This window comes from Bombina bombina, chromosome 3 (assembly GCF_027579735.1).
Source record: "Bombina bombina isolate aBomBom1 chromosome 3, aBomBom1.pri, whole genome shotgun sequence".
NCBI classification, from domain to species: domain Eukaryota; kingdom Metazoa; phylum Chordata; class Amphibia; order Anura; family Bombinatoridae; genus Bombina; species Bombina bombina.
The window spans coordinates 956,461,311-956,473,744 of record NC_069501.1 but is presented as its reverse complement, the minus strand read 5'-3'; the positions used below and the strand labels follow the sequence as shown (position 1 = coordinate 956,473,744).

The following is a 12,434-nucleotide window of genomic DNA, read 5'->3' as shown; positions in this document are numbered from 1 at the left end:
AAATGTTACATTTAAAGACAGTACAATTAGAAAAAGATTGGATAAATAAAGTTTGTATGGAAGGGATGCCAGGAGAAAGCCTCTTCCCTCTAAAAAGAACATGGCAGCTTGGCTTAGGTTTGCAAAGTTGCATCTGAAAAAACCACAGACTCCTGGAACAATGTCCTTTGGACAGACGAGACCAAAGTAGAGATGTTTGGCCATAATGCACAGCGCAAGGTTTGGCGAAAACCAAACACACCATATCAGCACAAATGCCTCATACCAACTGTAAAGCACGGTGGTGGAGGGGTGATTATTTGGGCTTATTTTGCAGCCACAGGACCTGGGCACCTTGCAGTCATTGAGTCAACCATGAACTCCTCTGTATACTAAAGTATTCTAGAGCCAAATGTGAGGCCATCTGTTCGACAGCTAAAGCTTGGCCGAAATTGGGTCATGCAACAGAATGGCTGAAAAAGAAAAGAATCAAGGTGTTGCAATGGCCCAGTCAAAGTCCAGACCTCAACCCCATTGAAATGCTGTGGCAAGACCTTGAGGGCTGTGCATAAACTAATGCCTGCAAACGTGTGTGTATACTATCATCCTATTGGCCAATTTGAACATGAAGATCAACCAATAGGAATGCAAGGGAACCCCTACATAAAAGGGGTACCTAGCATTCAAAATTCAGTGTGGGGATGGTGACCGCATAAAGAGGATCGTCTCTAATGATGACAACCGCCACACTGAAGGTAAGAAGATTGAGTGCTGCCGGAATGAAGATGGACCACTACCGGGATAAAGATAGAGCGCCGCCGCCCGGATTCATCTTTGGCGAGTAGTATTTTTGGGGTTTAGTATTTTTTGCGTGTTTTTTTTTTTTTTAGATTGGGTTTTTGTTTTGTTTTTCTGGGCAGCAAAAAAAAAAATCTAAATGCCCTTTTCATGGCACTTTTTAGAGTATTTTTTTTTTGGGGGGTGGGGGTTAATGTTAAAAGTTTGTAGTGTTTTTTTTTTCCTTCACAAAAAAAGCTACGGCACTATAGGGCAATGCTTTACAAAAATACCATTTTAAGGGTAATAGAAAGTAATAGTATTTATTTTTGTAAAAGCAAGTTTCGTTTTTTATTTAATGTTCAGGTAATTTTTTTTTTTTTTGTAAAGGTTAGATTAGTCTATTTTGTGGTAACTTAGGGGGTGTTCGGTTAGTGGGTTACTTTGCCATGTGGGGGTGGTGGTTTAGGGGTTAATAGTTTAGTGGGGACTTTGCGATGGGCTATGTGACGGCTTAGGGACTATTACAGTAGGGATCTTATTACGATTCGGGTAAGCACCCGAGTATGGGTGTTAGTTTTCTCCACTTTTCTCTCTCTGTTTAAGTCAATGGGAAAGTATGTTAACGCAATTGCGATATTCTAAGTTCTTCTCTTTGCACAAGTCGGGTTAGCACTCAACTTGTAATATGAGCACTAACCGACTTATGCAAAGAGAAGTCGAGTGGTGCAAGCATGCGGGCAGTAATTACTGCTCCACTCGTAATCTAGCCCTAAGTCTTTACTCGGTCTAGAAACACAATTTATGCTTACCTGATAAATTTATTTCTCTTGTGGTGTATCCAGTCCACGGATCATCCATTACTTGTGGGATATTCTCATTCCCAACAGGAAGTTGCAAGAAGACAACCACAGCAGAGCTGTAATATAGCTCCTCCCCTAACTGTCATAGCCAGTCATTCGACCGAAAACAAGCCGAGAAAGGAGGAACCATAGGGTGCAGTGGTTACTGTAGTTTAAATTTAAAAATTACCTGCCTTAAAATGACAGGGCAGGCCGTGAACTGGATACACCACAAGAGAAATAAGTTTATCAGGTAAGCATAAATTGTGTTTTCTCTTGTAAGGTGTATCCAGTCCACGGATCATCCATTACTTGTGGGATACCAATACCAAAGCTAAAGTACACGGATGAAGGGAGGGACAAGGCAGGAACTTAAATGGAAGGAACCACTGCCCGTAAAACCTTTCTCCCAAATATAGCCTCCGAAGAAGCAAAAGTATCAAATTTGTAAAATTTTGAAAAAATATGAAGCGAAGACCAAGTCGTCGCCTTGCAAATCTGATCAAAAGAAGCCTCATTTTTAAAGGCTCAAGTGGAATGAGCTGTAATCCTTTCAGGAGGCTGTTGTCCAGCAGTCTCATAGGCTAAGCGGATTAAGCTTCTTAGTCAAAAAGAAAGAGGTTGCCGAAGCCTTTTGACCTCTCCTCTGTCCAGAGTAGACAACAAACAAAGCAGATGTTTGACGAAAATCTTTAGTAGCTTGTAAGTAAAACTTTAAAGCACGGACCACGTCCAGATTGTGTAACACAAGGATGGAACAACAATCTCTTGATTGATATTCTTTTGATTGAAGAAAATAAACTAGCTATATTTAACCACTCTCTCCTACAACGTCCTTGCTTGTTGAGAGTTGCAAGAGAATGACTGGCTATGACAGTTAGGGGAGGAGCTATATTACAGCTCTGCTGTGGGTGTCCTCTTGCAACTTCCTGTTGGGAATGAGAATATCCCACAAGTAATGGATGATCCGTGGACTGGATACACCTTACAAGAGAAATAATATTTAATTTTTCCTAGCTCATTTACTAAATGTTTCAAATCAGATTAAAAAATGCAAATAAAATGGTTAAATTGAACATTTAAATGACCTGGGCTCACATGCACAACGCTGATGTATGTGGTCCTATGTTTTTATAGTAGATTTCTTTACTTACTGAAATAAATTTCAGAAGGTAAAAGATGTAGGGTACCACGTTAGTGGCACAGTATGTCACTTATATTACTAATTATATTTTTACCTGCAATAGGCAGTCCAGAGTGCCCTTGTAGCTTGAGTGATCATGTACAGCTTTTTGGTTCATCATGCGGGTTCTCACAACATCAACAGGATTTGAAGCAAGAGCTCCTGCTAATCCACAGGTAAAACTGGACCTAAACAGGAAAAAAAATAAATTTTGCTTAATCTTATGCGACAATTCAAACAAAAAACGTTGTATTATTTACGCCAAAATCAACTTAAAGGGACACTGAACCCAAATTTTTTCTTTCGTGATTCAGATAGAGAATGAAATTTTAAGCAACTTTCTAATTTACTCCTATTATCAAATTTTCTTTATTCTCTTGGTATCTTTATTTGAAATGCAAGAAAGTAAGTTTAGATGCCGGCCCATTTTTGGTAAACAACCTGGGTTGTCCTTGTTGATTGGTGGATAAGTGAAACCACCAATAAAAAAGTGCTGTACAGTTGTCTGAACCAAGAAAAAAGCTTAGATGCCTTTTTTTTTCAGAAAATGCTTCTATTATCATATGTAAAATAATTCAATTGCACATTTTGTAGTTCAAAACAAAAAACATAATTTATGTAAGAACTTACCCGATAAATTCATTTCTTTCATATTGGCAAGAGTCCATGAGCTAGTGACATATGGGATATACAATCCTACCAGGAGGGGCAAAGTTTCCCAAACCTCAAAATGCCTATAAATACACCCCTCACCACACCCACAATTCAGTTTAACGAATAGCCAAGCAGTGGGGTGATAAAGAAAGGAGTAGAAAGCATCAACAAAGGAAATTTGGAAATAATTGTGCTTTATACAAAAAAATCATAACCACCATAAAAGGGTGGGCCTCATGGACTCTTGCCAATATGAAAGAAATTAATTTATCAGGTAAGTTCTTACATAAATTATGTTTTCTTTCATGTAATTGGCAAGAGTCCATGAGCTAGTGACATATGGGATATCAATACCCAAGATGTGGAGTCTTCCACTCAAGAGTCACTAGAGAGGGAGAGAATAAAAATAAAAACAGCCATATTTTGCTGAAAAAAATAATCCACAACCCAAAAAAATAAGTTTATTTTCATTTTTGAAAGAAAAAAACTTAAATCATAAAGAAGAATCAAACTGAAACAGCTGCCTGAAGAACTTTTCTACCAAAAACTGCTTCCAAAGAAGCAAATACATCAAAACGGTAGAATTTAGTAAATGTATGCAAAGAAGACCAAGTCGCCGCTTTGCAAATCTGATCAACTGAAGCTTCATTCTTAAAAGCCCACGAAGTGGAGACTGATCTAGTAGAATAAGCTGTAATTCTCTGAGGCGGGGCCTGACCCGACTCCAAATAAGCTTGATGAATCAAAAATTTCAACCAAGAAGCCAAGGAAATAGCAGAAGCCTTCTGACCTTTCCTAGGACCAGAAAATAAAACAAATAGACTAGAAGTCTTCCTGAAATCTTTAGTAGCTTCCACATAATATTTCAAAGCTCTTACCACATCCAAAGAATGTAAGGATCTCTCCAAAGAATTCTTAGGATTAGGACACAAGGAAGGGACAACAATTTCTCTACTAATGTTGTTAGAATTCACAACCTTAGGTAAAAATTGAAAAGAAGTCCGCAAAACTGCCTTATCCTGATGAAAAATCAGAAAAGGAGACTCACAAGAAAGAGCAGATAGCTCAGAAACTCTTCTAGCAGAAGAAATAGCCAAAAGGAACAACACTTTCCAGTAAAGTAGTTTAATGTCCAAAGAATGCATAGGCTCAAATGGAGGAGCCTGTAAGGCCTTCAGAACCAAATTAAGACTCCAAGGAGGAGAAATTGATTTAATGACAGGCTTAATACGAACTAAAGCCTGTACAAAACAGTGAATATCAGGAAGTATAGCAATCTTTCTGTGAAATAAAACAGAAAGAGCGGAGATTTGTCCTTTCAAGGAACTTGCAAACAAACCCTTATCCAAACCATCCTGAAGGAACTGTAAAATTCTAGGAATTCTAAAAGAATGCCAGGAGAATTTATGAGAAGAACACCATGAAATGTAAGTCTTCCAAACTCTATAATAAATCTTTCTAGAGACAGATTTACGAGCTTGTAACATAGTATTAATCACTGAGTCAGAGAAACCTCTATGACTTAGAACTAAGCGTTCAATTTCCATACCTTCAAATTTAATGATTTGAGATCCTGATGGAAAAACAGACCTTGAGATAGTAGGTCCGGCTGTAACGGAAGTGGCCAAGGCGGGCAACTGGACATCCGAACCAGATCCGCATACCAAAACCTGTGTGGCCATGCTGGAGCCACCAGCAACACAAAAGACTGTTCCATGATGATTTTGGAGATCACTCTTGGAAGGAGAACTAGAGGCGGGAAGATGTAAGCAGGTTGATAACACCAAGGAAGTGTCAGCGCATCCACTGCTTCCACCTGAACATCCCTGGACCTGGACAGGTATCTGGGAAGTTTCTTGTTTAGATGAGAGGCCATGAGATCTATCTCTGGAAGCCTCCACATCTAAACAATCTGAGAAAACACATCTGGATGGAGAGACCACTCCCCTGGATGTAAAGTCTGGCGGCTGAGATAATCCGCCTCCCAATTGTCTACGCCTGGGATATGTACCGCAGAGATTAGACAGAAGCTGGATTCCGCCCAGGCAAGTATCCGAGATACTTCTTTCATAGCTTGGGGACTGTGAGTCCCACCCTGATGATTGACATAAGCCACAGTTGTGATATTGTCTGTCTGAAAACAAATGAACGGTTCTCTCTTTAGCAGAGGCCAGAACTGAAGAGCCCTGAGAATTGCACGGAGTTCTAAAATATTTATTGGTAATCTCGCCTCTTGAGATTTCCAAACCCCTTGTGCTGTCAGAGATCCCCAAACAGCTCCCCAACCTGAAAGACTCGCATCTGTTGTGATCACAGTCCAGGTTGGGCGAACAAAAGAAGCCCCTTGAACCAAACGATGGTGATCTATCCACCACGTCAGAGAGTGTCGTACTGTAGGATTCAAGGATATTAATTGTGATATCTTTGTATAATCCCTGCACCATTGATTCAGCATACAAAGCTGTAGAGGTCTCATGTGAAAACGAGCAAAGGGGATTGCGTCCGATGCTGCAGTCATGAGACCTAAAACTTCCATGCACATAGCCACTGAAGGGAATGACTGAGACTGAAGGAGCCGGCATGCTGCGACCAATTTTAAACGTCTCTGAATCCAATGATTTTGGACAGATTTTATCCAAAAATCCTTGAAAAACCTTAATCTGCCCCCTACCAGCTGAGCTGGAATGAGGGCCACACCTTCATGCGGACTTAGGGGCAGACTTTGGTTTCCTAAATGGCTTGGATTTATTCCAATTAGAGGAAGGCTTCCAACTGGAAGCAGATTCCTTGGGAGGAGGATTGAGTTTTTGTTCCTTATTCTGACGAAAGGAACGAAAACGGTTAGAAGCCTTAGATTTACCCTTAGGTTTTTTATCCTGAGGCAAAAAAACTCCTTTTCCTCCAGTGATAGTTGAAATAATAGAATCCAACTGAGAACCAAATAAATTATTACCTTGGAAAGAAAGAGATAGTAATCTAGATTTAGATGTCATATCAGCATTCCAAGATTTAAGCCACAAAGCTCTTCTAGCTAATACAGCTAAAGACATGGATCTAACATTAATTTTGATAATATCAAAAATGGCATCACAAATAAAATGATTAGCATGTTGCAGTAAGCGAACAATGCTAGATATGTCAAAATCCAATTCATGTTGCGCTAAATTTTCCAACCAGAAAGTTGATGCAGCCGCAACATCAGCCAAAGAAATAGCAGGTCTGAGAAGATGACCTGAATATAAATAGGCCTTCCTTAGATAAGATTCAAGCTTCCTATCTAAAGGATCCTTAAAGGAAGTGCTATCTTCCATAGGAATAGTGGTACGTTTAGCAAGAGTAGAAATAGCCCCATCAACTTTGGGGATCTTTTCCCAAAACTCTAAAGATTTTGCTGGTAAAGGATACAATCTCTTAAACCTTGAAGAAGGAATAAAGGAAGTACCTGCTTATTCCATTCCCTAGAAATCATATCAGAAATAGCCTCAGGAATGGGAAAAACACCTGGGGAAACCACAGGAGGTTTAAAAACAGCATTTAAACGTTTATTAGACTAAACGTCAATAGGACTGGTTACCTCAATATCCAAAGTAATAAACACTTCTTTTAATAAAGAACGCATATACTCTATTTTAAATAAATAAGTAGATTTGTCAGTGTCAATATCTGAGGAAGGATCTTCTGTTTCAGATAATTCATCCTCTTCTGATGAGGATCTATTATGTTGTTGGTCATTTGAAATTTCATCAGCTAAATGAGAAGTTTTAAAAGACCTTTTACGTTAATTAGAAGGTGAAAATGCAGACAAAGCCTTCATAATAGAATCAGAAACAAATTCTTTAAAATTTACAGGTATATCATGCACATTAGAAGTTGAAGGAACTGCAACTGGCAATGTACTATTACTAATAGAAACACTATCTGCATGTAAAAGTTTATCATGACAACTATTACAAATGACATTGGGTGGAATAATTTCTACAATTTTACAACAAATGCACTTAGCTTTGGTAGAACCGATGTCAGGCAGCAATGTTCCAGCAGAAACTTCAGAGACAGGATCAGATTGGGACATCTTGCTCAATGTAAGAGAAAAAAAACAACATATAAAGCAAAATTATCTATTTCCTTAAATGACAGTTTCAGGAATGGGAAAAAATGCAAAAGCATAGGCCTCTTGATAGAAAAGAAAGCAGGAGGCAAACAACAATGGGGTATTGAAATAATGAAAAAAAATTGGCGTCAAGTATGACGCACAACGTAACGTAAACTTTTTTGGCGCCAAAAATGACCGGAAATGACACACTTGCGTCACTAATGACGCCGCCGTGTGAAAGGTCTCGGTGTCACGTATGACACCGGAAATGACGAAGTTGCGTCAAAAACGTGTTTTTCCACGCCAAAAAAGTTTGCGCCAAAAATGACGCAATAAAGTCTAACATTTGACGCACCCGCAATTGCAAAAAGTAGTCAAATTGAAAAAAGACTAAACCCCAGGTAAGAAATACATTTCTTTAAGTGTTTAAATTCCCAAATATGAAACTGACAGTCTGCAGAAGGAAATACATGAACCTGACTCATGGCAAATATAAGTACAATACATATATTTAGAACTTTATATAATTTGCATAAAGTGCCAAACCATAGCTGAGAGTGTGTCTTAAGTAATGAAAACATACTTACCAAAAGACACCCATCCACATATAGCAGATAGCCAAACCAGTACTAAAACAGTTATTAGTAGAGGTAATGGTAAATTGAGAGTATATCATCGATCTGAAAAGGGAGGTAGGAGATGAATCTCTACGACCGATAACAGAGAACCCATGAAATAGACCCCCGTTAGAGAAATCATGGTATTCAAATAAGTGATACTCCCTTCACGTCCCTCTGACATTCGCTGTACTCTGAGAGGAATCGGGCTTCAACAATGCTGAGAAGCGCATATCAACGTAGAAATCTTAGCACAAACTTACTTCACCACCTCCATAGGAGGCAAAGTTTGTAAAACTGAATTGTGGGTGTGGTGAGGGGTGTATTTATAGGCATTTTGAGGTTTGGGAAACTTTGCCCCTCCTGGTAGGATTGTAAATCCCATATGTCACTAGCTCATGGACTCTTGCCAATTACATGAAAGAAAGATGAATTATACAATGCAATAAAAAAAAATTGAAACAGTAAAGTCTGTGGTCCATTCTTTTCTTTTTTTTAAAAGAGAAACTTTGCTAAATAACATCAAGTATAAAAGGACAACAATTGGTTATAAAACAGAAATAGTTGACTTGCACACTTATAACTTCAATGTCTCACATGAATTAGTGGGTATTCTACAAGTTTCAGTAATGATATGTTACTAATGTGTCTTCAGTTATTCAGTTTGTGTATCAGAGGGGATATTGAATCTAACTTCTCTGATAATGTTAATGTACATTATCCATGGTTCCCAGATTTCTATAAATGCGTCTTTGGTTGCCATTAAGTCAGCCGCTGAGCTAGACATTTTGTATAGATATTCTATTTTTTGTTTTGTAATATAAAACCCCAGGGGTTAATTTTTCCAATATCTAGCAATACAATCTTGTAGCTGTACATATAGGAGCAATTAATTTATTTTGTTTTGGTAGGAACCCTTTCAGTGGGAAGTGTAATAACGCATGTTTAGGTCATAACGATACTTCTTTGTCATATTTCGTGTAGTAGTTTGTTTGTGTCTCGCCATAAGTGTTGGATTTTCTCGCAGTGCCACCACATGTGCATATAGGTGCCTACCTCTCCACAACCTCTAAAACATAAATTACTATTTTTGTTCCCTATCTTGTGTAGCCTGGTGGGGTATAAATACCATCTGTAAGCCGATTTCAAATAATTTTCCTGTAATGTGGAGTTAACCGTGAACTTAGTGCCCTGTCTAAGTGTCTGAATCCAATCTGAGTTTGTCCACTCCTTTCCCAGATCAGTTTCCCTTTTGCCTATTGTCGATGTTTTGTTAGTGCTATCAGATATATTGAATATCAGGTATAACTTGGTTATGGAGCCTTTTGGTCTAGCTTTGGAAAGACACAGGGCCTCAAAAGGGGGTAATGTTGTATGCGGTTAGCGTACCCATAATTTCACGTACTCTCGAACGCAGCTGGAGATAATGGTACCATGTATGTGTGTCTGAAGGGTCTAGTTCATTATATTGTTTATGTGTTATAAATGTTCCATTTATGAGAGTGTCCGCTATTCTATACAGTCCCCTATTAGCCCATTTATCCTGTACTATCCTATCTATGGAGGAACTGAGATCAATCAGAGGGGTTATTGGAGATTTGGTGTTTGTAATTTGGTGGCAATGTGTTACAGATAGATATATATATATATATATATATATATATATATATATATATATATATATATATATATATATATATATATATATATATATATATAGATATATATAGAGATATATATATATATAGATATATATATATATATATATATATATATCTCTTTTCCCCTGCTTGGGGTCTATTTTGTTTTGTAGACCATAGTAGTTTAGCTATATTATTAACTCCCACTATGTCAGCTTCTAATTTTACCCATTGCATGTCTTTATCTCTCTTGCACCACAAAGCCGTTTGTGCTAATCTGGCAGCATTGTAGTGGGAGATTAGATGGGGTATACCCATTCCTCCCTCATTTCTATGTCTAGTCATAATTTGCTTATTAATCCTCACTTTTTTGTTCTGCCAGATAAAAGAAAGAATATCTTTTTGTAAGGTATGGAGTTCTCTAATTGGAATAGATATAGGTAAAGATCTGAATAAGTATAAAAGTTTGGCAAGATTGTCATTTTAGATACTACAATCCTTCCCAGGAAGGATATTTTATATTTCGTCCATTTGGTCATAAGTTGCCGTAATTGAGCAAACAGGGGTCTATAGTTGTATTGAAAAAGGGTGTAGACATCAGTCGTGATGTGAATTCCTAAATATTTAATGGTTTTGTTTGCCCATTTGAAGGAGAAATTCGCCTCCAATAGTTTTTTAGTATGTGTAGGCAGATGAATTCTATGGCTTCGCATTTATCTTCATTTATTTTATAACCAGATATGACACCAAATTGTTGTAAGATATTATATAAGGGGGGTAAGGATAGAGTGGGTTTTGTTAAGATCAAAATGATATTGTCTGCAAATAGTGCAAGTTTATATATTGTAGAAGCTACTTTAATTCCCGAAATATCTGTACATTCCCTAATTTTAAGTGCTAGGGGTTCTATACACAAAGCAAATAGCAATGGGGAGAGTGGGCATCCCTGTCTTGTTCCATTTCAAATCGGTATTAACTTAGAGTTGTAACCTGCTAGTCTGATATAGGCTTCAGGGGTTGAGTATAGTAACAAGATAGTGTTTAAAAATTCTCCTCGTATTCCTACTTTATTTAATAAGTTAGTCATGTAGTTCCAGTTTACTCTATCGAATGCCTTCTCTGCATCCAATGATAGGAGCAGAGAAGGCACTCCGTGTACTGCAGCATAATTTATCAAAATTTATAACTTTACGGGTATTGTCCGGTGCTTCCCAGGATTTAATGAAATCGACTTTATCTGAGTGTATTAATTTAGTCAGTGGTTCGTTTAGTCTATTTGCAAGTATTTTTGTGAACAACTTGATGTCCTGGTTTATCAGGGAAATGGGCCTATAATTTTGACATACCGGTAATTGTTTATTTTTCCCCGGTTTAGGAATAACTGATATCTTGGCTAGGAGCATTTCTTTTGGGATTTTGCTGCCTTTCATTATAGAATTAAAGATAGTGGTTAATTGCGGAGCTAAAATGTCTTTGAAAGTTTTATAAAAGATTCCAGAATAACCATCTGGTCCCGGAGCCTTGTTCGGTTTGAGGTCTTTTATTGCCAGTAGTACCTCCGCTACTGAGATGGGATTATTTAGCATGTTGGTGTCAGATTGGGATAATTGAGGTATTGTACTATCTGCTAGAAACTTATTTAGGGCTTCAGCTGCTACTTGATTTGTATTGGGAGTTGGAAAGTTGTATAGTTTATTATAATAGTCAGCAAAAGAGTTTGCAATTTCTAGGGGGTCATTTGTCACCTTTTCTGTCGGTGTATGTATTTGTGGTACTGCTGTGGCTCTAGTAATTTCCTTCAATTTATTTGCCAACATCCTATCCGGTTTGTTGGAATGGATAAAATAATGCTTATCTAGTAGCTTTATAGATCTGTTAGCTGCATCTGATAATAGGCCATCTAATTCTTTGGTTTTTGTTTCAATTGTTTATTATTAGTAGAGCTTGGATGTGCTATTACTTCTCTCTTTAAATTCGCAATGTCTATTTTCAGATTTTCTAGATTTGATTTGTGGATTTTGTGTTTTGCTGATTCAGTCATTAGATAGCCTCTAACGAATGCCTTGAGTGCTCCCCATTGGTGTAATCGGTTATCTGTAGATCCTTTATTCACTGTTATAAAGTGAGTAAGTTCATTTAATAATCTTTGTTTAATGAGTGGGTCTCCTATTATTCTAGGATTGTATGTCCATGTTTTAGGTCTTTTATGATTTATTATCCCTTGTAAGGTGACCTCGACTATGGCATGATCTGACCAGGGGCAATTGTGTATTTTCGCTTGCGTGAGTAACGGAACCAGAATTTGGCTCAATAGAATAACATAATTTATGTAAGAACTTACCTGATAAATTCATTTCTTTCATATTAGCAAGAGTCCATTAGCTAGTGACGTATGGGATATACATTCCTACCAGGAGGGGCAACGTTTCCCAAACCTCAAAATGCCTATAAATACACCCCTCACCACACCCACAAATCAGTTTAACGAATAGCTAAGAAGTGGGGTGATAAGAAAAAAGTGCGAAGCATAAATATAAGGAATTGGAATAATTGTGCTTTATACAAAAAAATCATAACCACCACAAAAAAGGGGTGGGCCTCATGGACTCTTGCTAATATGAAAAATGAATTTATCAGGTAAGTTCTTAC

General features: G+C 37.7%; 1 protein-coding gene across 2 annotated transcripts in view; it reads right to left on the bottom strand.

The window, feature by feature from the left end:
* SLC25A30 (solute carrier family 25 member 30) overlaps window positions 1-12,434 on the bottom strand; it is a 265,044-nt gene that overhangs the window by 74,289 nt on the left and 178,321 nt on the right. For both annotated transcript variants that reach the window (XM_053707997.1, XM_053707998.1), the window contains one exon: window positions 2,837-2,969. In XM_053707997.1, the coding sequence (XP_053563972.1) occupies window positions 2,837-2,969 (133 nt within the window). The remainder of the gene's footprint in view (window positions 1-2,836; window positions 2,970-12,434) is intronic.